The 25,393-nt window shown below is 48.7% G+C and overlaps 1 protein-coding gene across 2 annotated transcripts in view; it reads right to left on the bottom strand.

Annotated features, from left to right (window-relative positions):
• USP24 (ubiquitin specific peptidase 24) overlaps nt 1-25,393 on the bottom strand; it is a 287,122-nt gene that overhangs the window by 173,282 nt on the left and 88,447 nt on the right. For both annotated transcript variants that reach the window (XM_056122422.1, XM_056122423.1), the window contains exons 38-55: nt 25,088-25,248; nt 21,635-21,696; nt 19,768-19,959; nt 18,437-18,554; nt 15,652-15,796; nt 14,544-14,663; nt 13,773-13,898; nt 12,709-12,807; nt 11,539-11,621; nt 11,049-11,190; nt 10,717-10,836; nt 9,947-10,167; nt 9,600-9,724; nt 7,188-7,329; nt 6,501-6,651; nt 5,244-5,339; nt 4,347-4,450; nt 2,203-2,316 (exon numbers count right to left, since the gene is read on the bottom strand). In XM_056122422.1, coding sequence (XP_055978397.1) covers nt 2,203-2,316; nt 4,347-4,450; nt 5,244-5,339; nt 6,501-6,651; nt 7,188-7,329; nt 9,600-9,724; nt 9,947-10,167; nt 10,717-10,836; nt 11,049-11,190; nt 11,539-11,621; nt 12,709-12,807; nt 13,773-13,898; nt 14,544-14,663; nt 15,652-15,796; nt 18,437-18,554; nt 19,768-19,959; nt 21,635-21,696; nt 25,088-25,248 — 2,321 coding nt within the window. The remainder of the gene's footprint in view (nt 1-2,202; nt 2,317-4,346; nt 4,451-5,243; nt 5,340-6,500; nt 6,652-7,187; nt 7,330-9,599; nt 9,725-9,946; nt 10,168-10,716; nt 10,837-11,048; nt 11,191-11,538; nt 11,622-12,708; nt 12,808-13,772; nt 13,899-14,543; nt 14,664-15,651; nt 15,797-18,436; nt 18,555-19,767; nt 19,960-21,634; nt 21,697-25,087; nt 25,249-25,393) is intronic.

The raw sequence follows: 25,393 nt of genomic DNA, 5'->3' as shown, positions 1-25,393 counted from the left end.
CAGCGAAAGCCCAGCTGCTATTCTGTTTCTCAACTGAGAATCTCGCCGTCCACAGGACCAGTGCCAAGGGAGCCCACACATTCGGCTATGGTGCTTTGGGGGCGCAGGCCCATGTAGACGGGTTCAGTTCCACCGAGACGCTAAATGGCAATGTTAAGGAAGCCGGAAAGATAACCAGCACTGCCCTGTAGTGCTGGGCCTCAGAAACGACCTAGTAGGGGCCTGTACGAACGGGGAGGCAGCCTGAGAACAAAGTGAACAAATCCAGAACCCGAGGCATCCCCTGGGGCAGAGGGGGCTTCCTCCTCCAGTCCCCCTCCAAATGCCTCGCCTCGGGCACAGGGACAGTTAAGGATGCAAAGCATCTGGAGACGCACAGGAAGTGGTCACCAGGTGTGGAGTCCTGACCGCTCTGTACAAGCTCAAAGGTCAGCCCGGACATCGCTGAAGCCAGGGGACTGAGTGATGCGGGAGTCTGCGGCCCTGTCCAGTGTGATCCCTTGACCCGGGAGGGATGTGGGGCTGACAGGTGCGTGGATGGCCTGAGGGACAAGTGGGTACAGAACAGGGTCTGCGACTGCCCTGTGTGGGTTTCGACATCCCCACAGTGGAAAATGGTGGCAGGACGGGGAGACTCCTTCATGCATGTAACGCAAGTTTCTTTAGATCAATTGGCAAGGGATATGCACACTAATCTTTACAATTTTAGTTATATTTAAAAATTGCCCCCCAAAGACTGAAAGGGGCACCTTGGTAGTAAGGTGCACGCTTCAATGGGGTCACGGGTCTGAACACTGATACTGCCAAAACCCAAAAAAGCCTACGCTGAAGGCTGACCTAAGACGGCACAATCTCTGACATCTAGTCACCAAGATGTCCTGGCAGCATATATGTCCCAGCATATACAGGCTGCCAGGAGGAATTCCTGAGTTCAGAGCCAGGAGTAAGCCCTGAGTACTGCAGGGTGTTACCTCAAACCCAAACAATGACACCAAAAAACGATGCCAGAACAATAGATACTTTTAGTTCTAACAAAAATAACTTAGTTATCATAAAAGTTATAAACCACAACCACCATGAAAAGAATATTAATTTAAAAAATATGAAATGACAGCAACTGATACTGACAAATAAACAGGTCTTCTAAGAAAGGCAAAATACATCGGGAAGAATCCAGACTAAGTAATTCATGGTAATTCTTGACCAACAGGAATAACCAATAAACTGAAACCAAAGAAGTTACAGAGCTTCTGTTGGATGTACGAGGATAAACATCTGGCCCAGTCCTCTCCGATGGATGATGAGCCTGGAGTCTAATACGGTAAACTAGGCAGCCTTTCACTGGGAAGTCGGCTTTGGAATTAAACTGGCACGATGGCTAAAAGGACACTTCCGATGCGAACTCAGCAAGAAGAGACAAGAAACTATTGGTTTGTTCTCTCTCCGTGACTATCTCTGCTTTCGCCTGTCCTCATGCACTTCCAAGCACACGCTGTCAGGCTCTTTGTACGTACAACAGGGAACAAACACACAGCTTCAGCCTCAAGAGATCAGGGGGACCAAGGACACAGCTGAAACTGCCGCCTGGCCCCCAAAGCGCCACATCAGAATGCGTGAACTCCACGTGGGCACCAATGAATGTGTGTGACCCTATAAACAGTGCAGGGGGTCCGGAGGCCCACCCACCTCTCCCTCACCCCATCTTGACCTCCCAGGGGAGTGAGACACTCACTGAGCCCTCCGTGGGAACCCCAGCACCCCTGGGGGTGAGAGAAGCTACAAAGGAACAAACATTCACAGAGATGAAATCATTTTGAATTTTCCTCAGAGAAACCAAACTGTAGGCATGTTTGCAAATATTCGAGCACAGGCAACGCACCACCAGATCAGAGAGCAGAACAGAGTTCCAGCTAGCACCGACTGCCAGACAACATTGTGGCACCACAGTGCTGGGGCCTGGGGCCGTCAATCTCTTCACCAACGCACCAGGCCCACTCCCTGAGGGGAAGGAACCTGTATTGGGACCCTCGGGGCCTGAGCCATCATCAGGGGCCAGGGCCCTCTAACAGCTGTTGGGGTCTAGCCCAGGAATGAGGTGAACTGACTCCAGCAGGAAAACAATTTCAAGTTGAAACAGAGCGTGGAAAGGAATTTCGGCTTCCAAACACAAGTTTCTTTCCATGAGAAGATCGTGACACTTACTTGACCAATTCTCGTCCTTCGGAACTAATAAAATATTCAACCAGCCACTGACAAGCATCGAAACTCTTTGAAAGTAATGCTTCAATAGTAGCAATCCACTCTTCAGTGTCAACCCTTCAAAAATGGAGAGAGTGATGTCAAGAGGAGACCCCAGGACTGTGCCCACCACCCACAGCAGGCTGGGCCCCCTGCTGGCAAGTGCTGTGGGTGTTTTGGTCCTGGTGGTATGAACTGTGTCTTTCTCTCCTCGATCAACAAAACACGCGAGAAGGTTGAGTTTTGGCCTTAACTTCTATCTTCTGCATTTTCTTTTTTTTTTTGCTTTTTTGGTCACACCTGGCGATTCTTGACTCATGCACTCAGGAATTACTCCTGGCGGTGTTCAGGGGACCATATGGGATGCTGCGGATTGAACCTGGGTCAGCCGTGTGCAAGGCAAACGCCCTACCTGTTGTGCTATTGTTCCAGCCTCTCTTCTGCATTTTCTTGGAAAAACTTTGGAAAAATGCCTGACCCGGAGTGTTTTTTTTCCCACCCTTAGTTAACCGATGTTTGCAAAACACACCTTTCAGAACAGGCGATTAAATCCAGACTTCCTTTCTTTTCTCCTTTATCCTCTAATATCCTACTCTATGGAATTAAAGTATTTTGGGGACCCAGGAGAGAAGCTCACTGATCAGAGATATGTTTTTGCACGTAGAAGACCCAAATTCGAAGGCCAAAGAGATAGTACAGTGGGGGTAGGGCCCTGCACACGGCAGACCTGGGTTGATCCCCAGAATCCCATATGGTCCCCCGATCACCACCAGGAATAATTCCTGAGTGCAGAGCCAGAACCCTGAACACCTGAGTCCCTGACACCACCAGGTGTGGTCCAAAAGGATCCAGAATTCTACCCCCTGACATTACAATGTGCCATTCTCCCCGCCCCCCCCAAACCCCCATCCCAGAGTGCGGCCCTGAGGCCTCTAGCACCTTCTGGCCAAGCATCACGGAGAGATCCCCAGGTGCCCCGGGCACTGCTTGGGAGCCCACCCTGCCCCCCAGATAGTGTGACAGCTGTACCAGTCACGATCTCATAGGTCCCCCCAAACGGAAACTGTGAACAGAACGAAGAGTGCCACATCGGCACCACGTACGAGCTGTCCTGCAGCGCCACACGTGAAGGGACAGATTTATCTCCCAGTCAGCGCCCTCCTGCACAGTGACAGCATCTGTCTCTGGGAATAAAGACTGCTCTCATTTAAATATCTTTCATTATTACACACACAAATTAAGTTGCCATCGTTATTTGCTTTCTTCTCAAGTTTTCCGACTGCAAAACTCTATCCGATAGAGACTGTGGGTAAGGGGCTTGCCTCTCATTAGCCAATCCGAGTTTGCTCCCCGGCACCGCCAGGAAAAAGTCCTGGGCACTGACTGGTGTGGCCGTCCCCTGCCTAAATAAAACCCCAAACTCTCTCTCTCTGCTTCAGAAACTCATTGAAAGAGAGAGAGAGAAAAAAAATTGATGGTGCACAAGCCTGGTCTCTGCACAGGATCTCTCTCTCTCTCTCTCTCTCTCTCTCTCTCTCTCTCTCTCCAGGTTCACTCTGCAGACGGGGGTGCAGTCCCTCAGCCCACATGCTCTCCTTCCTGGAGCAGCTGCGGGGGACCCAGCTCTGTAGCAGGTGCTAAGGTGCTAAGCCAGCTCCTCTGGCTTTCTCTCTCCTCCAAGAACACCATATCTTCAACAATACCTTCCTAGCTCGCCTATCTGGAAAATTTTGCTTCTGCATTCCCAAAGACATGGTATTCGTGCCTTGCCCCAGAGCGTAAACACCTTTTTGATTCTATCTAAATTATGTCTTTCACAAAGCGGTGCTCATGGTTCACTCCTGGTGGGGCTCAGGTACTGGACCCAGGTCTGCCGTGTGCCAGGCAAGCACCCTAGCTGCTATCCTATTGCTCTGGCCCTGATTTTTTATCTTCTTTACTACATTAGAAATCCCTGACAGGCAATGAGCCATGTCTTAATCATCTGAGTATAACAGACATCTACCTTTATGTTTTGAGAAGCTCAATTTCCAAACTCACGAATAACTGAATTAACCAGGGTCTTTTTCTTGTAACAGACTACAGAAACATTTCATTTTTTTTTTTACCTGAGTTTTTTCTTAGTCCGGAGGTAAGTTTGGAACAGGAACTGAATGGCCAGCTGCAAGCTCACCTTGGCCATGCAAGGGTAATACGGGTGCTTTAGTTTCGTCTGAGAGAGAGGAGCAAAGAAAGGCCCCTTGAATGACACGCAATAAAGTCAAATGCCAGGAAGATCAATCTAGTCAGATCATCACTGATAATATCCTATTCAAAGTTTTCACAAGGTTAAAAGACAAAGAGCGCTGAGAAATGGAGCCTTCAGACAGCAGGCTGAACGGGCTGCCAGCAGGCAAAGGGGTTTCTCCCTCTCTGGACAACTGTCATCTGACCCAAGAGAAAGGTGGAAGACTTGGACGATAGCCTTCAGTCTCATAAAACTGTATTATGAATCAGGGGGAAAAATAAGGGATTTCCACAAAGTTTAATTTCTGAAGCTTTCATGGCTAAAGTCACCTTACGGCTACTCAACCTTAAGGCTGGCTGAGATGCTTTATTATCTTTTTTTTTCTCTCTTCCTTGGGGTGCACCAGGTGGTGCTCAGGGTTTACTCTGGACTCTGCACTCAAGTCCGTGACACTTGGGGGACCAGATGGGATCGAACCCAGGTCAGCCTTATGCAAGGCCAACGCCCTACCCACTCTCCTCTCTCTGGCCCCTCAGAGACCCTTCATGAACTCACATACACTTAAGAGGCAGGATGCGAAATCGCAACTCCCCCATAGCCTGCAACCCACCCCCTGGAGAGCGCCCAATGTCAGCAGCACCCAGGAAACGACCCATTTGCAGGGATCTTCTGACGTCTGAGCTGAAGGAGAACATCTGGGGTGAGGGGCGGAACCGGGCGCGTCACCGAAAGTCATGTGTGATCCGTATTTCCCCACAAGCCGTCAATCTGTGCTTACCGCATTCAGAGATGCTAAAGACAAAACGAAACTGAAATAATCACTGCTGTACACATCTCTGTTCTTCATGAACTTGAGGTTTTCATCTCTCACCATCTACAACAGGCATCGGGTGTTTTAAAAGAAATGGTAAGATATTCAGCCGACCTGGATTCAATCCCCGGCATCCCACAGGGTCCCCCGAGCCCCACCACGAGATCCCTGAGCACCCTCGGGTGTGGCCCCCAAACAAACTAACAGAACAGTAAGATACTCAATACGTGGAAACCTTTCTAGGGCTACACTAGATAAAGGTGAGGACGAACTAGGCGGGGACCTGGGACACAGACAATGATGCTGGGGGGCCATATGCGGTGCTGGGGATCAAACCGGGGCCTACCACGTGCAAGGCAAGCACCTCCCTGGCACACTCTCTGGCTCACCAGAAGTCGTTTATCTCAGATAAAACTGCTGGTAAAAAAAAACTTCTCTCAAGCTCTGAACTTCTTAAAAAGAAGAGAAGTCAATTTTTCTTTCCAATTTCAGCTGTGTGGCCAGGCAGATGTGTGGCTGGCACTGGTCCTGGGTCCAAGCCCTCCAATCCTCAGCCTCGTTGGCAGCCCCTGGGTGCAGCCCCGATGGTCCTGGGGAGGTGCTGCATCCTCTTAACGAACCACATTCTTAGGCCTCCTGGTTCTGGTCACCTCATTTTTGTACATCGCATACAAAGCTAAGACTGCATATCTGGGCACTTCTGAATTCAAATCCTGACTCTGATACTGGTGCGTCATTTCTCCTTCCTGAGCCTCAGTTCTCCCACCTGAGAAGTGGGACTAAACCCTGCACCTGTACTGCAGAAACTCTCAATGGGCTGAGCACCTGCCTCGCATGCCCGGGGGTCCACTCCTGGCACTGCTGGACGTGGCTCCAATAAAAAGCCAAACCAAACCTGCTACCCCACTTAGTGCTGAGGGGTCTGTCTGAAGCACCGGGCACATATTCCGTGATTCCTCACCATCACTCTCATACTGTCTCACCCAAGGATCACGAGATCTATTGTACTCTAGATGCTCCCACTGTCCACTCCCCGTCCCTTGCTCTCCTGCGGTGACTCAGCGTGGCGGGGACGGGGGTCAGCAGCTGGCGACTAGGGAGGGCACAGAGGCTGCACGAGGCGCACGTCTGCCCACATGAAGGAGGTAGGACGCCTCTGGCGCCCTGAGCGGGCCGGGCCTTGGCCTGGGCCTCCTCCTGTGGGGCCGCTGCGGGGGCTCCTACCTGGTAGATCCGAACAGGCATTTTCTCCACAAAGAGGCCCTTCTTCTCCCCCTTCTTCACCAGTTTGGTGAGAATCGAGAGCCGGTCGCTGTTGGGCCTGTGGGGCCGTGGGGACGACTGAGGCGAGATTTCTGGGGACGATGGAGCCGACCTAAGAGACAGACAAGGTCAGAAACCTGCCCGTCGGCCGCCTCTCACCTCAGCTGCCGCCCCAACCTGTCTCGCTTCCGGGTTCGCTTCTGGGTTCGGAGTAGAAAACACGAACGCACAGGCCGCGGGACTTAGAGAAAAGCAAAGCGCCCTGGGGGTGGGGGGAGCGGAGTGCGTGCTAGGCCCAGGCGGCCCCAGACTCTGCTGCAGGCTCCAAGGCCCCAGATAAAGAAAGCCAAGCCTTCCTTCCTGGCAGTGCAGGGCTGCCCTGTGCTGGGGACACGAGCCTGCTCGAGAAGTGCCGAGGCCAGAGGCAACACGTACTCGTGGGTGCTGTCACTGGCACCGTATTCCTGAGCAGAGTGTCTACCCAGGAAGCAGCGACCACACAGCAATGTGCAGGGGGGAAAGGACTGAAGGAAGTTCCCCCTCCCTTCGGAGAACTGCCTTCCCGCTCCAGATGATGCACCTGCAGTCAGCCCCCAGTCAGGCCCCCCGGGAGGCGAACGGGCCCACACACCCTGCGGCGGCACTCACAGAGACAGATCCTCGGCCTCCTGCCGCACCACGCTGACCCGACTTTTCTTTGGTAGCACGGGGGAGTTCTGATCAGACACCCTTTGGTAGAAGAGCATGTAGGCATTCCAGTATCTTCGGCGGACATCGGTGTATGGGTTTGCTTTATAAGACACGGAGAAAGAGGCGTCTCTAAGTAAGGGAGGCTTTCTTGCTTTAACAGCCGAATGCAAACATCTCCACACGGTAAGGGGCTCAACAGTCAAACAGGGGCCTAACGGGAGACCCTGAGTCTGGTCCCTGCTCCACGTGACATGCCCTCTCTCCCCGAAGAGTGCTGGCTTTGGGCCTGGTGCCCCCAAGTACTAATGGTCACATGGGCAGGGCTGGGTGGGAATTGCTCCACAACCCTGAGCACTGAAGGGGAAGCTCTGGTGACCCCCAGTACCACTGTAGTGTTAGTTGAGAACTGAGCAGTCTGGACTGGTTGGCAAAACAGTGCCACGAGTGGTCCCGGGAGCTCCTCAATATTGCTGGGGGGGAGGGAAGGAGGGGTGTTCCCCCCAGATACACACACACAAAGAATCAATTTAAAAATTAAAAAATATAATAACTTGTGACGCAGGATGGGGTTATAATTCACCTCACTTATCCAGAGTGCTAGAGTGGATTTAATACAGATAGAATTTTAAATTTCTCGGAAACTATTTCAAAATCAGGTTTCAAAATCCTAAGGTTTTTGCAAACATTTTTCCAAGGAATGAGACTGTGGAAAAATGCTCTTGCCATAGTACAGAATAAATATGGTTTTTAAAATACAAGGACTAGAAACGTCTTCTCTAATTAATCACACTTGTGTAAACTGAAAAGGAAATGTAAAAAAATCAAATGAGCTACTTCTGAGTTTCAAGGTTGAAATTTTCTTACTAGTTTCTCTCTGATATTTATTTCTTCCTTTCAGTCACCTCCAGGCTGCTGTACAAAATCACTTGCAAAGTAAAGCTTTTTTGAAGACCTAGTTTGTTTTATAGTAGGGGTACAGTGCTCTGGGACTCTCTTACCTGCACCACATTCTCAGCCCCTTGTACATTTGGGGGATGGGAAGGTGGGAGATGGCCCAGAACAAAGGCGCCCACACAGCAGTGTGTGTGTGTGTGTGTGTGTGTGTGTGTGTGTGCGTGCGTATGTGAGAGAGCAAGCGAACGAGAGGGGGGGAAGAGAGGGGGAACGAGAGAGAGAGAGAGAGAGAAAGAGAGAGAGAGATGGCCCAATGCAAAGGCGCCCACACAGCAGGTATGAGGCTGAGAGGCTTTGTGTGTGTGTGTTTGTGTGTGTGTGTGTGTTGGGAGTGGGGAGTGCCACACCAGGCGGTGCTGGGGGCACCATATGTGGTGACGGGGATGGGAAGTGTGCCGGCTGCATGCAGGGCGAGTGTGTTGCCCGCTGTGCTCTCTCTCCAGGCCTGAGGCTCAGCCTGACCCCTGGTGCCACCTGCATGCATCACTCAATCCTGCCAGCTCTGCTACTGTGGGCTGGCAAACACATGGGACCTAAGTGGTTTGGGATGTGCCACAGCGGGGGGTGTGAGCCCTCCGCTAAGGGCATGACAGTCGCAGAGCTCCACCAGCAGGCTGTGTGCAAGGTGGGTGGGCCAGTGCCGCTGCCGTGGGTGGGCCATGGGTGGGTGAGGGCAAGGGGAGGGAACAAAGACACACCCCCCCGTAAGCCGCCCGAACATATTCGCGATGCGTCTCCATCAGAGCTCACGGATCTAGGGAAAGCGTGCTAATGAACTCAGTCACTTTTGATTTCCTGCCACAACTGTTAACGGTTTCTCAAGAGAAACGACTCCTTAGCCCAAATATTCACGTTCTGCCGTTCAACAACATGATCAGTGATAAACGTTCACGGACCTAAACCAAAAGAACTGTAAAAACTTTTCTTTTCTTTGGAACATCCCCAGTGCTGTTCAGCGCCTACTCCCTGCTCTGGGCGTGGGACCCACGTGGTGCTGGGAATCCAACTGGGCCTTCTGCACGCAAAGCACGCGCTCTGCCCACTGAGCCCTGTGTCCTCAAAGGAATGCTTTCTACTTCTAGATCACCTTGTACCCTGGCAGGTATCAGCCTCCCTGATGGAACCCTAATTTCTGCAGAAGCCTTCTTTCAAGGCTCAGCCCACAGACCCACAGAAGGCTGTCACACCCCGAGACACAGGGAGGTCCCACGACAGGGAACTGTGGACCCCGGGTGAAAGGCCCGTGCTGGAATCTTTGTCCAAGCAGCACAGCAAGGAGGCCCCTCTCCTGGCCCCGTGTCCTTCCACAATGAAGGGGACGTGGATGGGCCCCACTGATTGTGACTTTAAGTAAAGAACAGTGCTGTCAGCGCTGCAAATTAGAGAAATAAAGGGGACCCTTTGGTAAATACTCACTCTGATCGTAAACTTTTGGTCTATACTCTCCGCCGAAGCATTCGTATTCCAGCGTTTCATCGTTTAGCTCATACTCCTCGATAACTGTGTCATTAAACTTATACCACTTTCCCTTTCCACACCCCCTGGGGCACAGAGAGAAAGTAGGTGTTATAATGTGAAGATCACAAGCAGCCACTCCCCGCACAACACACTGCCTTCAAAAGCAGCAGGGAGTCACCACCTCACGGAGGGAGAGAAGTTCACCGCCACGGTCGCTTCTTTCTGAACAACCGTCTAACCACAGGGGCGGGCGAAGTTCCAAGGCCCGGCCCCGGCGAGTGTGTCTGAGGTGGGTGGCCACTCACCGCCTGTCCTTGATGAAGGAGTAGTAGTGGCCCGCATGCGCCTGCCCGCTGTGCACGATGACGCCCACGAGCTCGTAGTTCTCTGTCAGGGCGACTTTTTTCCGCGGGGACCCCCCACTGCCCTGGTCCAGATTCCGTCCATTTTCGCCAACTTCCGAAGATGAATCTTGGCGAGCCATTCCCGAAACGGTGTACGGCTCCATATTCAGCATCCAGGGAAACTGTTTGAAAGCAAAACCGCCACATGAACACGGACGAGGACCCTGTGCCCAGCAGGGTCAGACACCATGAGGAGTCGGCGCCTTCCTGACATGGGCCAGCTCTGCCTCCCACTGTCCAGCACAGGCCTGAGAAGGGCCCAGGGAAAAGAAGGCGCCTCCAGCGTGAGCATTATGGGGAGTGCTTTAGTTCAGGGAGGCTCCGCAGAAATAAGGGAGTAATTTAGAATTTTCCTATTTACAACAGGGACTGTGCATTCCTCAGCTGCTAAAGCTGAAAAAAAAAAAAAGAATTTTTTTTTTGGGTCACACCTGGCGATGCACCACAGGGGTTACTCCTGGTTCATGCACTCAGGAGTTACTCCTGGCGGTGCTCAGGGAACCATATGGGATTCTGGGAATTGAACCCGGGTCGGCCGTGTGCAAGACAAACGCCCTGCCCGCTGTGCTATCTCTCCAGCCCCAAAAGCTGAAAATACTTAAAAAAAAAAAAAAAAGAAAAGGGGAAGGAGATCATGGCTGTTAAGAAATGTTGGGGAAAAAGCAAGTTACCCTTATCTGTTCATCATATTTAATGGAGCGTCCACTCTCCCAGTCAAATCCAAATCTCATCAGGTGGATCACCAAGACGCTGGGCAGAGACTTGATACAGGTCCTTTTCACTGTTATTCTCTAAAGAAAAACAAAACCCAATTACGTCGCTGGAGAAAATAAAGTCATTAACCCAAAGGTCGCAGGTTTCTACAGACCTGGCCCTAAACGTGGAAGCAAGAACAGACACAATCAAATGGGCGTGACAGGAGCTTATGGCGCCCCGGCCAAATACAGGAAAGCCAAGTAATCGAGAATAAACTTTCTTGCTAGCGAGGAGCGCAAGTATGTACCTTTTCTTTGCACTTTTCACAGTAATACGCATTGCTTCCTTCTAGAACTTCTCCTCTAACAAACTGGTCCAGAGAAATCTCCAAGCTCTGACAAGATGTGACGCCGAGGTTGAGAGCCATGAAAGCCTCCTCGCGCTCATACCTGAGGAGGGAACAGCAGCAGGACCGGGATCAAGCATGCAGTGACCACCCGGCCCACCCGACCATGGCCCCTGAGCCGGGGCACAGAGCTACCGAGACACACAGCTCCCCTTGTCCGGGAAGAGGACAGAGCCAAAGAAACACACCACGCTCGGAAAATGATGCATTTTCACAAAGAAATTATGAGTGGAAACTAGAGAATGTTACCCAACGAACAGCCACAGACAGATTTAGAGACACATCGACATATCCGGGAGTCTCGCAACAAACAAAGAATTCAGAGCTCACCAAAAGCATCACTTAAAACCGACAGTGACCATTTTCTTGGGTCACCGATACTGGCACTGACCTGTGAGGACAGTCTTTACAAATCTTCTGATCTGAATAGATTCCCTGAAAAGTATTCTTAAAGATCTGGTCTCTCCCCATTTTCTGGTGGAATAAAAAGTCAAAATGTTAATGGGTACCCTCAGAACCTCTAAGTTATAAAGACAGAATGTTATTTGCAGGTACCTAAGCTAAAGCAGGTTTCACTTCAGCTGCCAAACTATCTTGGTAGTTTTTGTTTATTTTTTTGGCTTTTTGGGTCACACCTGGCGATGCACAGGGTTTACTCCTGGCTCTGCACTCAGGAATTATCCCTGGAAGTGCTCAGGGAACCAAATGGGATGCTGGGAACCGAACCCGGGTTGGCTGCGTGCAAGGCAAATGCCCTACCCGCTGTGCTATTGCTCCAGCCCCCTCTTGGTAGTTTAAGACACTGAGTTAAAGAAGTGGCAGGAGTTCTCTTGGGAGGTTCTGCGGACTGAGAGTCTGTTTAGGGTCCCTGGCTGTGCCCTCCTTGCACCTGGGGCTGACCCTCTCTCGAAGCCTCCTGCTGTCCACAACCCTTTCTTCTTTCTTGGGGACTGAATGTGTTCTACACTTCTAAGTTCATAGAAAAGAGTGCGAGCCAAAGGCAGATTTGCGTTTCAGTACCACCTAACTCGCTCTGGTCTGCTGGACAGCAGGAGCTCTGATCTCTTGGCCATAGGCAGAGCCTGGAGGTCAGGACTCAGGCTTGCGGGAGGCAGGAGATGCAGTGCCTATGGTGGTTCTGCTTCCCTAACAGGTTACCAGGTCCACACTAGATCTGAAGTGTTTGATGAATTAAGGGAAAAAGAACTTTGTAATTTTTTTTTTGGCTTTTTGGGTCACACCCGGCAATGATCAGGGGTTCCTCCTGGCTCTGCACTCAGGAACTACTCCTGGTGGTGCTCAGGGGACCCCATAGGATGTGGGGACCTAATCCAGGTTGGTCACATGCAAGGCAAAATCCCTACCCACTGTACTATCCTCCGGGCCCAGGACTTTTAGTGATCGGTATATTTGGCTGTCAAAGCCACAAGCCATGAAGGACAGCTGGGAGAGGGACGGCGAAAGGTTTCGGGCTCATTGGTGTCTCCACAATCCCAACTCTGGGCGCAGCTCTCATTCTACCTGCAGCTAGCTGGAAGGGAGTGGGGAGGTGCTGGGTTACCTTGAGATACTCGTCCATCTGGTCGATGAGACTCGTGAAGAACTCATAGGCATCCTGCTGCTCTCTCACGTATAGTTCTTTGTTCCACATCTTGAAAATCTATTTAAGAAAGATTGAATGTGCTGTTAAAAGCAGCACTTTTTCCAAATGAAAACAGAAATAGCTGCTTTTAAAAACTGAGTTCACTCTCAGAATGCTGGAGCCTTTGCAGTAGTGGGACCAGCTTGTGCTCAGTCATCCCTCTCTCCCCTGGCGAGGAAAACACAACAGTCTCTGAAACTGGGCGGGGTGAGAGCTAAGGCCATGGAACCACAGGTCCTCACCTAGAAAAAGAAACCTACAGGGGTATACAAGGAGACCCGTGAGACGCGAGTAAAGCAAGGGGGCTTGTTTTGTTTTGTGGTTTCAAACAGTGCCAGGGCTAACTTCTGGCTCTGCATTCAGGTGGGACTGAGGGGTCATGTGAGGTCCCAGGGATCAGAGACAGACTCCGTGCAAGGCTTGTGCCTTATCTACTGTCCTGTCTCTCTGGCTCCCAGAGTAAAGCATATATTGAAAGAATAAATTACATTCTTTATTTAGACATGTTAGTATAGATTTAGTCTACAGGAATGATTTAAACAAATTATTTCCAAGAGCTAACGTAAGAATCATGATAAATACTGAACATAACTAAGACAAACTGGCCAATGGAAACAGACTCTTGAGAACTAGCTACAGAACTGAGCCGGTGGAGTGGGGGGACACTGGGGAGTGTCCTGTGGGGAGTTTACGGTGCTGTAACACTGTGTGCTCAAAACTCTGCTCTTAATAGTACTAGGAAACACAGTTCCTAAATAAAAAACGGGAGAAAAACCTGAAAATTATGACGGGCAAATTAAATCCCTACAGACTCTAAAATGATGTGCCACGCATCTGAAATCAAACACCAGCTCCACAAATGGCAGTGCCCACTCTGGCTGACGACTGCAGAGTGAATAAAGACAAGAGACGGTTACCCCTAAAGATGTAGTCAACCCCCCGAGATGCGATCCTTTAACCCACAGAGTCACGGGGTGCCATACCTTCCAGAAGTTCTCGGGTACGTAGTACTGCAGCTTGCTTTCCATCAGATGCCCAAAGAGAGACTGCACTTGGTAAAACACACTGTCATCTGGATTGTCTGTGTCGTCATCCACCGACAGTAAGGACTGAAGAGAAAACGGTGAAAACAGGCTGACTTCAGAGAGAAGCTTGACAGGTGCGTGAGTGAGCACCCACGTCTGATTCTGAGAAAGCTACCTGTTTGGACACGGTCTCAGCGCTGCATGTTTGGCTTTAAAACCTGCTAACTGGTACTGGAACAAATCCTCTCTTTTCACTACAGAAAACTGAACATCATAATAGGATCTCCATAATAAATGAGGACAACAAAAGATTCTCAAAACTATCGACTGCAATATTTCAAGATGCTAGTATATTACTATAAAATGATTAGAACTTAAATTGTAAAACAAACATTCCTAATTTTATGAAATTTTAGGAAACTTGAAAATAACGTAAACGTTAAATCTCATTGCGTCAAGGATCTGTCAAAGAGGCAGCATATTACCACAGCGGATTCAGAAAAATGTGCTATGGTGGACAACATCTCTAGACAGATTTCAGAAGTAAAAAGACTCCCTAACAGGGCCTTGGATGTGCCTCAGCTATAGATTATAAGCCTTCGTACCACACATGTTAAAATTAAAGAGGACTGAAAAAAGTCAAATTCTGGTCAATTGAAAATGCAACAGAAATACGTGGAACGCTTTTCAGGGAATGTACACATGAACAGTCAAGAGAAAGGAACTCACCTCGGGGAGGCCGGGCTGCATGTAGAGTTGCTGGAAGACCGCGTTCATGTAACAAGTAGCCCCGCCGTTCCTCAGCCCCACAAAGCCTGAGCTGGATCTGCTGTCCACTGGAGGGAGATACTAGGGGAGGAGCAGCAATGGCAGAGATTAGTCCTGTCACCAGCATCTTTCCTCAAAGCTGCAGAGGGAGGCACACCACATTCATGGAGAGCCTCCGCGGGAGCCAATCTCAGTTGTGTACAGAGACATTTACATCTCTTGCAAAGTGCCCAGCACACACTATGCTTAGCCATCACATGGTCGTGTGTTCCATTACTGGGTTATCACTCAACAAAAACCAAGTGCCTGCTTGGTGCCAAGCACTGTGACAGGGACACAGACAGTAGAAATGTCCTTGCCCCCTCCGTGCCCAGGGCAGAAAGGCATCAACCAAGTAAATATACAAATGCATTTATAAACTGGCGCAGTATTATGCAAAACAGAGTTTCTATCTGGAAAATCAGTCAAAGGAAACCTGTTAACTTTTGGGTTGGGGACACACCCACCCAGCAGTACTCAGGGATGGCTCCTGGTGGTGCTCAGGGCACCATACTTGATGCCAGGAAGGAAACCAGGTCGGCTGTGTGGAAGGCAATCACACTATTCGCTGTACCATCTCTCCAGCCTTTCCCTTAATTTTTGAGGTAATAACCATTATTCTATTAGAGCTCTTCCAAAAAACAAATGATTAACCAAAGAGGTCAATACCATGTCACTCAAACACATTTGGATACAATTATCAAAGGGATTGAAAATATTTCTAAAGTTTATTCTGATTTTGGGTTCACCCCCGGTGGTCCTCAGGAATTAACTCTCGTGGCCTGGTGCACAGGGGTCATTCCCGGAAGTGCCGGGGACGAACAGGGGGCTTCACATACAGAGCGTGCCCTCTGGCTCCTTGAGCTATCTCTCAGGCCCCCCAATGTTTCCTCTTCAACAAACTAAAGGGTACCACTCTGTCACGCATACAAGATTATCAAAGATTTCATTGCTAGAATAATGCAAGCACAATTTCAAAAGGAGACGCTTGAGAGACCATGCAAAGTACATAAAAGTCTAGCACACGTACATCAAACTCCTTGGTAAGAGCAGGGTCGGGCTGGTGGTGCATGGAGAGCAGTTCTTTTGTGATAATCTGCAGATTGGAAGGTGAGCTATCAGCCAACATCACAAGAACTTCATAGGCTGCCAATCGGCTATTCACTGTACTACACCTGGAAACAAACACACAAGTCAATTTCAAAGGTGCGTAATCTACTTCAAGGGTTCCTTAAGCTACATCAACAGTTACAATGAATGAAAGTACAAGAGCTGCAATTCCTCAAAAAGGTCTGAAGGCAGAACTCTGGTGACTGAATGACCAATGCTGACAGAATGCAGGAAGATGTGCATTGAGTACAGGAGGGATGATCAGGAGTTTGAGCTAAGTATCTTCCTGTCTTCCTAGCTTTAGGAGAATACTCTGAGCCCTAAGTATCTTATGGAAAAAAATCAAGGGGCAGATATCAGAACAGATGCCCATAAACATTTTTCATTTGGTTTGTTTTTGCTTTCTGGCCACACCAGGCAGTGCTCAGGGCTTACGCCTGGCTCTATGTTTAGGGACCACTCCAGGCAGGCCTGGGAGACCATCTGGGGTGCCAGGGATTGAAACCGGGCTGGCCGCATGCAAGCAAGCACCTTACCTGCTGCACTACCTCTCTGGCCTCATTCATAGGCATTTTATATGTGCCTGCAGATTTAAAAAGTTCAAGATCACTCGTTAAGTTTCTATCTTGCTTTTTTTTTTTTAAAAAAAAAGGGAGGGACACGAGAAGGAGAGAGAAACGTCTGGTTTAATCTGTTTTAAAGTGCCATAAAGCCTCACAGAGTCTCTTGGGAAACGAGCAGATGCCTGGGCTGCTGCCCTCCGCAGAGCCGGGTTGGGATGGACAGAACTCTCTCATGGTGCCCGTGTCCATGTCTGCAGTTTGGAGCCCACAGCTCAGGAAGGAGACCCATAGAGAGGACACTCAGCCTTTGTATAGGACAGTGGTTTTCAACCTTCCTATGCCCAAGGACCAGCGCTGGTCCTGGGACTGGTGGCTAAAAACCACTGCAGTCGGAGCTGTGCTCTTCAGGGGACAGGGCCCTCGTAGGCCAGCGTGTCCCCGAGAACTGTGGCCACGGAGCTGGCCTGACCCTGCCTCTGACAAGGATTGTGCAGGACAATCAAGAAGGATCGGCGTGATACTGCACACACGGGACAAAGACAAGATCAGGTGCCTGAGACACCGCCTGCCTCTGAGGCGCATCTCTGTGTTCTTTAAGTCTCTCTGTGACCTCAAGGGTTAGGTGGGAAAGGCTGGAGGTTATTCTGACTTATGAATACTACTCAGAATACTGAAGGTGACGGAAATAAAATGTTTCCATTTCTATTCAAGGTACCCGAAATAACTGTTAAAAAAAAAAACAAAACAAAAACAAAAAACAAAGCAACAAACCAAAAATCCACCCTCCTACTGACAGAAGTATTGGGAGTATGATTTTTAATGAAATGAAAGAGTCACCACCAAAAATTTCAATAACAATGTTTGAGATGTTTTCTGCTCACTGCCACTGAGAAGACTGTTTCTGCTGCTTTAATAAGATTCCCAGGAGCGAGCACGGGGCCTGCCTCGAGAGGGTCACAGCCTGCACGACTTCCTGGTGAGCTAGCGAAGGCGGCAAGAGACCCTCCTAGCACAGGCCCTCTGGATAGGAAAAGTCACATACAAAGTCACATGCAATATTTTATGGGACATTAATAATCTCTTAAAATCCCATAAATGCTATTAATATTAATGCCATGCCCATTTCAGCAACTACTGAAAGAGTGTAAATGCTGAGGACTGAGGATTAATTTCAGAGCCTCACACACGCGAGGCAAGTGCTATGTCGTTGAACATATTCTTGGTTCCTTACGTAATTATTTTTACTTGTTAAATACCAACACCAGATTCTTGAGTTTTACTGAACTATGGCCTTCGTCAGAAAACAAACAAACAAACAAACTAACAGAATAAGAGCAAGTTTGGCTTTTCTTCCTATTTCCTCTCCCTCTCCTCCTCACTGAGCGCCCCCGCCCCTTTCTTTTGCTGGGGCTGACCCTCCTGTTTGTACTTATAATCGCATACGCTCCCTGAAGGCCAACAAATACAAAGAGGCCTTGCAAATTTCTACCTATAAAATCTAATACAGAAGGTGACTCTAAAATTACCAGTATAATCGCTAGCAGTCTTAGTTACCAGGATACATTCGATACTTAGAAAATGACAGGGTTAAGGCGCTAAACGCCCCCCATATTTCTCTAGGAGATTCCGAACTGATTTACCTTGACTAGTTACATAATCTGTGGCTGGAGACAGCGCAGGGGCCAAGGTGCTGGGCTTGCACGGGCCGAACCCGCTCTACCTCCAGCACCACATATGGTTCCTGAGGCACTGCCTGGAGTGATCCTCAAGCCCAGAGACAGGAGTAAGCCCTAAGCCCTGCCGGGTGGCCCCAAAACCTGCAACCGCCCAAACAATACTTAGGATGTTCATTCTTCCGACCTCAATTTCCTTGCAATGTGTTACCAAATCAATTAGCCACATAAATATTCTTCCGGCTTGATTATAACCAAGGGACCAGCACACTTGGCTTGGCACTCACAGAGTGCCAGGCAGGTCTTATGCTCCTTTACGTTCGTGTCTTAATAAAGTTGATCGTCTCTTACAACCTACACACACCCACAGAATGGAAGACAAACTATGAGTCAAGAACATCTTTTTCTTGGACTAAAGTTTCGAATTAGGATTTTTACCAAAACTGAACACAACGTGCATTTTCCATACTTTGGATGAAAGTCCTGCTGGCTGATGGCGGCAGTGCCGGCTGGAGAATGACTATTTAAAATGATTCTAGAAGCTCGGAAAAGGAAGTCATCTAACAATGGTTTTATGAGTGATGAACCTGGAACAGAGCAAAACATTCACGTTGAGGATAAACACACGTTTTGACCGAGAGCCCCTGTCCTGCTGCTGCTGCCAGTGCTGCGGGGCATCCGACGGTGCCCGACGCTCTGGCTCGGTGCTCTCGCTCGAGGGCAGAGCCTGTGGGGGTGGGCAAGACAGCCAAGGAGACAGGACATGCAAGCCAGCGTCAGAACAGAAGGGGCCAAGCTTTCACTTTAGGAACACGACTGCCCAGAACACCTCATGGCAGAACTGTTTCCACAAACACCCAATTCTTTCTCTGGGCATTGCAGAGTCCCTTTGGAACTTGAAATCTCGGCTTCTTCAGATAAAAAGCATGTGACTCCCTCCTTTTTCAAACTAAACAAACTATGGGGCCAGGGAGATAGTACAGCAGGCAGGGAGCTTAAGCTGTCTTGCCTGTGGCTGACCCAGGTCTGACCCCTGGCACCCCATATACTCCCCTGCGCACCTCCAGGAGTAATTCCTGAGTGCAGAGCCAGGAGCAACTCCTGGGTATTGCCGGGTGTGACCCCAAAAAGCAATATATATGTACATGTGAAAAATTTTATGAATTTCCATATTCCCATTAAAACTCATTCACGTGCCTTCTTATCCTAGATAAGACTCATTCCATCTTCAGCTGCCAAAATTTTTAGAAGGCTTAGTCTGTGATAAAAATGATAATGTTTTCATCTATTTTCTGAACACATAACACCAAAACTATGTCTTAAAAAAGTACGTGCACACAGATAATTTCATGCATCCTACCACTGTGGTGGAGGGGTGGGGGGGGGGGTGGGAGGACTGGGACATGTCTCCCCAGAAATGACAGATATGTAGAAGGAACAATAACTCTGTACCTCCTAATACATAAGTGATACCTAAATTATAATAAAAAAATTTTAAAAAATGCCACAGACTACATTCTAAAAAGTTCAGCATGGCATAACCCAGAAAAACCTACTTTGAATAGTAATTTTTACTTGGTGTTAAAATTACATAAGCCAGTTACTCAGAACTCTGTAAAATCCTCTGTGGTTTAATGACACTGAAAATGTATTTTCAATTTGCTAGACACGAAATTCCACGGAGCCTCCCACAGAGAGCCTATGGAACAGTGAGCACGGATCTGGCTTTTCCAAACCCACACGATACCCAGGCAATCCCTGAGAGCCGGGCGGGCTGCGGGAGGGGGAAGCAGTGATTACCCAGCATTTCCTTCTCTGCCCCGCAGAGGGAGAGCAGCGTCTTGATGAGCCGCAAGTGTCCCGCCAGTAGGATGTTGTCCGCTTCACTGGTCTCACATTCAGCTGTGCGGTTTGGCTCGAAGTTATCCAGCCAAGTAATTTCATCTTCAAGCATGGTAGCCGGGCTGATTCTTAACTGCTCCATTTCAGAAGCTAGGAAGGGAGAAGGAAAAAAAAGAAAACCCACCACCCATGTCAAAGAAGGGGAGTTTCTTTTCATCGAGTCAGAATCCGAGTTAAAAGTCAGTCAAGTTCAAATCTCTCACCTCCAAAGAGCACAAAACCCTGTTCCCGGCAGCAGAGGCCGTAGCAGTGCTGCCACGGGCCTACGGAAGCTCATGCATCTCTCCATTGCTCCCTCTCGGCCCCAAAACAGAAGGGCCAGGGATGGAGACAATGCGGGGGAGTGGCTCAGAGCACAGAAGCTGGAGCCCAGGCTTCCAACAGGGGCCCAACTCTGTAGAACCCCTCTGTCTTGGGGACCGAGCACTCACTTTCCCCTACACACAATGTCAATGCCAAACCCCACAAGGACAGCTGGGGTCAGGGAGGAGAGGCCGCAAGGAGCCCAGGGGCAGTCAGGGCTGAACGGGCACCACATGAGGCCCTGTTTCTACTGCCCACACTCCCTAACTTATCAAGTCAGGCCAACAGCACACTGCAGGGAGCTGGGAGTGAACACTCCTCCCCAAACACACTCCCCTCGCCCCCAGCTCCCGCATTTACCACCAGCACACAGGCAGGCCTACTCGAGTGACTTGCTCACGCATTCTGGAGTTGAGTCGAGTTGTGTGTCTGGTCCTCCAAGTCCACGCCACAGCTGCCCCCGAAGTTCTGTCCTTCACTTTTCTATGCAATAGTCTATGCCCAAGTCCAGACATACACGCGGACCACAGGGCCTCAGGCTCCATCCTGATTAACTTCCCTGCAATGCCCACGGCAGGCGCTGTGCCCTCAGTGTGGCCAGACACTTAAGAAACCTACAAAGGCATCTGCTGAGGTTAGCTACTCTGAGGCTCTCGTTAGTCACCATGCTCTCGCGTGTCTGAAATTTCTTTAGATTTGTGTGCTGGGAAGACAAGATCCTGCTTCTAGGGTATGAGAACATCCAATTATTTCCTTCTTACCTTTGTCCTCCAGGAACCTTACAACAAACACTAACTGTGAGGCCCTTTACAGCCTGCCTCTGTGCAAGGTGGTTTTTATTCTAGAATCTCCTGGCCCTGACAGTCTTTTCTTATTAATAGTCTTGCTGATCCTGGTTCTTATTTATTTCCTATAAGCTGAAGCAAATCCTTTGTGTAAAGAGTGGGGAATAAACTAACAAGTCTTTAAACAACTAAGATTACATAGAACATTTCAACATGCATCTGCGTTGTTGAGAATAGATGATTAAAATCTACACATACCAACAGAATTTTTAACAATATTTCATTACCCAGTACTAAATAGCTAACCTCCATCATTATTACTTTTGTAGCAACAAAATTCTACTTGAGATTCCATTTTCCTACAATGATCAACCTTAAAATTGTCATTAATTAACTATATTATGAAGTTTCATCAGAATAAGAAGGAGTCCTGGTAATTTTTAAAATAAATGTTCTCAACATACTAATGGTAGGGTATAGACTAGGAGAAGAGGTCACTAATGCATGGATTTGGGTTTATATGCCATTTCCAAGAAAGTTAAGTTTCAAGTTCAAATAATACAATAATTTCATTTACACTGCAGATTCAGTCAGATTAGAAATGCTCATAAGGTTTTCTCCTTTATCCTTCTCCCATCCCTTCTCCCAACGTATATTAAAGCAAGGTATTTACTTACTTGTTAGGTCATCCAATAGTTGGCACCTCAGATCAAAATATTCCATACACTGAGACAACAGTCTAAAAAGGCAGATAAGTTCATTATTAAAAAAAAGGCTGACTTAAACATAAAAAGCATTTTTCTTATAAGAATAATTTCATAGGGGCTGGAGCAATAGTACAGTGGGTGGGGCATCTGCTTGCACGTGGCCAACCTGGGTTCAATTCCCAGCATTCCATATACGGTCCCACGAGCACCGCCAGCAGTAATTCCTGAGTGCAAAGCCAGGAGTAACCCCTCGGCATTGCTGGGTGTGACCCAAAAAGAAAAAAAAAAAAAAAAAAAAAAAAAAAGAATAATTTCATAAAACAAGTGAGCAAGAGAAATTTTTTTTTTTTAATTAGTGAAACACCATGGGGTACAGTTGTAGATTTATAAATTTTTGTGCTTGGATTTCGGTCATACCATGATCAAATACCCATCCCTCCACCAGTGCCCATTTTCCACCACCAGGATAATATCCCTCCCCCTCCCATCCCCCCCATTCCCCCCTGCCACTGTGGCAGGGCATTCCCTTTTGTTCTCTCTCTCCTTTTGGGTGTTGTGTTCAGCAAAAGAGGCTTTGAGTGGCAAACATGTTCAGTCCAGTCTACTTTCAACCTGCATCTCCCCTCCTGGGAGGATCTTCCAAACACCCTCCATTTGGTGCTCCCTTCTCTATCTGAACTGTCCTTTCCCCTAGAATACCCGGCTGGCCTCTAAGCTATGGAGTAATCCTCCTGGTGTTGATCTCAGCTACTCTTGGGTATTAATCTCATATTTTGTTATTTTATATCCCCCAGGTGAATGCAATCTTTCTATGTCTATCCCTCCAGCAAGAGAAATTTTTTAAACATAAATTACCACCTTTTTTGTTTGGGCCACAACTGAGAGTGCTCAGGGCTTACTCCTGGCTCTGCACTGAGGGATCACTCCTGACAGTGCTCCAGGGGCCATATGGGGTACCAGGGATTGCACCAAGACCAGTCACGTGCAAGGCAAGTGACCTAACTGCTGTAGTACCTCTCCAGCCCCCAAATCACTATATTAATTCAAGTTTAAGACTTTACCAGGAAGCAAACTAATGGTTTTTGTAAACCGACTAAGTATAGGAGCAACTGGGTAACCCGAGAGGAACTTACTAAAATCTATGCGATTTGTGATGATGCATAAACAGTAAACATAATACACTGATTACATTCACTTGTTCAATTAAAAATCGAATACTCTGTGCCTAGGACTTTTAGGCAACGGGGAGCAAAGAACATAGACAAAATTCATACACTGATGCTAAGAGGAAGAAGGGCCAGGGCCACGGCTGAAGCGTCAGAGCTGCACACCAGCGCTGAGATCTCAGCACTGGTCCTGGTGTGTGGTCAGTGCCAAGAGCCCTGAGGCATGGTCTGGGCACCCTCTGTTCTAGCCCAGCAGGACTGGGTGTGTCCCCCGAGACACCCGGCAGTGCATGGGGGCTCTGTGCTCAGGGGACACTACAGCAGAGCTGAAGAACCAGGCATGCGGTGCTGGGACTCAAGCCTGGGTCTCCCAACGGCTTTACCTGCAGATGCCCAAGCCTATGTGGGCCCCTGAGCATCAGCAGGAGGGACCACTGAGCATGTGCTCGACCCACTAGCTGCCTCTAGGGGTTACTTCATGACTTAATGGACACGGGTATCAGTTTCAGGTGAGGAAAAATAGATATAGGTATCAGACAGCAATGGTTGCACAACAAAATGAAGCAACTTAACACTACTCTGTGCAGCTGAAAACAGAAATGAAAATCTTGTTATGGGTACACATTAAAACAAACAAAAAACTCAAGGAAATGAAAAACCACTCATATATATCTATATATGTAGATTTTTAATATATATATAATTATATATTTATTTTTTTTTTGCTTTTTGGGTCACACCCAGTGATGCTCAGGGGTTACACCTGGGCCTGGCCTCAAGAATTACTTCAGGCTGACATCTGCACTTGTTTGTTCATTGCAGCACTCTTTACAATAGCCAGAAACTGGAAGAAACCTGAATGCCCAAGAACAGATGACTGGTTAAAGAAACTTTGGTACATCTACACAATGGAGTACTATGTAGCTGTTAGAAAAGATGAAGGCATGAAATTTACATACAAGTGGTACAATATGGAAAGTATCATGCTAAGCAAAATGAGTCAGAAAGAGAGGGATAGACATAGAAAGATTGCATTCATCTGGGGGATATAAAGTAACAAAGTATGAGATTAATACCCAAGAATAGCTGAGATCAGCACCAGGAGGATTACTCCATAGCTTAGTGGCCAGTCAGGCATTCTAGAGGAAAGGGCAGTTCAGATAGAGAAGGGAGCACCAAATAAAGGATGTTTGGAGGATCCTCCCAGGAGGGGAGATGCATGTCGAAAGTAGACTATGGACTGAACATGTTTGCCACTCAATGCCTCTTTTGCAGACCACAACACCCAAACGGAGAGAGAGAACACAGGGGATTGCCCTGCCACAGAGGCAGGGGGGGGATGGGGGGATGGGGGTGGGAGGGATATTATCCATGGTGGTGAAAAACGGGCACTGGTGGAGGGATGGGTATCTGATCATTGTATAATTGAAACCCAAGCACAAAAAAAATTGTAAATCTACAACTGTAAAAAAAAAAAAAAAAAAAAGAATTACTTCAGGCAGTGCTCGGGGGGGACCATAATCTACAACTGTAAAAAAAAAAAAAAAAAAAAAAGAATTACTTCAGGCAGTGCTCGCGGGGACCATATGGGATGCCAGGGATTGAACCCAGGTTGGCTGCATGCAAGGTAAATGCCCTACCCGCTGTACTATGGCTCTGGCCACTAAAAATAAAAAAAAAAAACCACCCATATCTAGACACTTCCATCAGGGCTTAAGAAATGTTGCCTTTGCAATGCTCCTTCCCTCCAGGGCGCCAACTGAGAAGCTCCAAACACAAGTACTGAGACCGTGATGGGCACAGTTCCACGGCACTCGTGCACCCGCGCAGGGAAGGAGCTTGACCCCTGGTCTGCCTACGTCATGCTGTAACAGCTTCTTTCTTACACTCAAGGTGAGGAAGCGCGAAGGTGGGTGGACAGTGGGCGGGGGAGGATGCTGTGCGGGGAGAGGAGGAGCGGCCAGGAGTGGTGCCTGTCAAGATGCTCCCACAGGGACCCACTCGGCTCTCACCGGCCAGCTGCGCTTCTCTTTCTCTGGGGTCCGCAGGGAATCGGGGGAAGTGGGACTTGAGGGTGAGAAACAGAAACTTGTATCATTTCTACTAACTCTCCTACTGGAAGAGGGAGAACCGGAAACGCCAGCTTTCCTCGTTGCGCGAGGAGAGGAGTCTCTGTCATCTCCGTAAGGTACCAATGGACTACTCGGAGCAGAGCGCCACCATCCCTCATTTGGCTTTTCCCATCTGCGTCACTCACCTCTGATTAACGCCTCTCATAATACTAGTTGGGGACCAGAGAGGCAGCTGAGCTGTGAGAATCACGCCCAGGAGAAACTGATTTGGCTTCTGTACATCTGGATGAGATGAAGTATCTGTCTGACTAAGAGTATACAGCTGATCACAGGCAACCCGGCGAATCTGAAACGATACCGTTAACAGCAAAGGCAATGCATCCCCCAGGAGCTAGATGATCTCCTTCCCAAGTTCACTCCCAGAGGGCATCAGCCTCAGTCACTAATGGTCAAGTCTCCACTGGGTCAAACGGTGCCAACGGCAAACCAAG

Source organism: Sorex fumeus, unplaced genomic scaffold, assembly GCF_029834395.1.
Source record: "Sorex fumeus unplaced genomic scaffold, SorFum_2.1 ptg000045l, whole genome shotgun sequence".
NCBI lineage: Eukaryota > Metazoa > Chordata > Mammalia > Eulipotyphla > Soricidae > Sorex > Sorex fumeus.
This window is presented reverse-complemented; position numbering and strand designations above follow the sequence as displayed.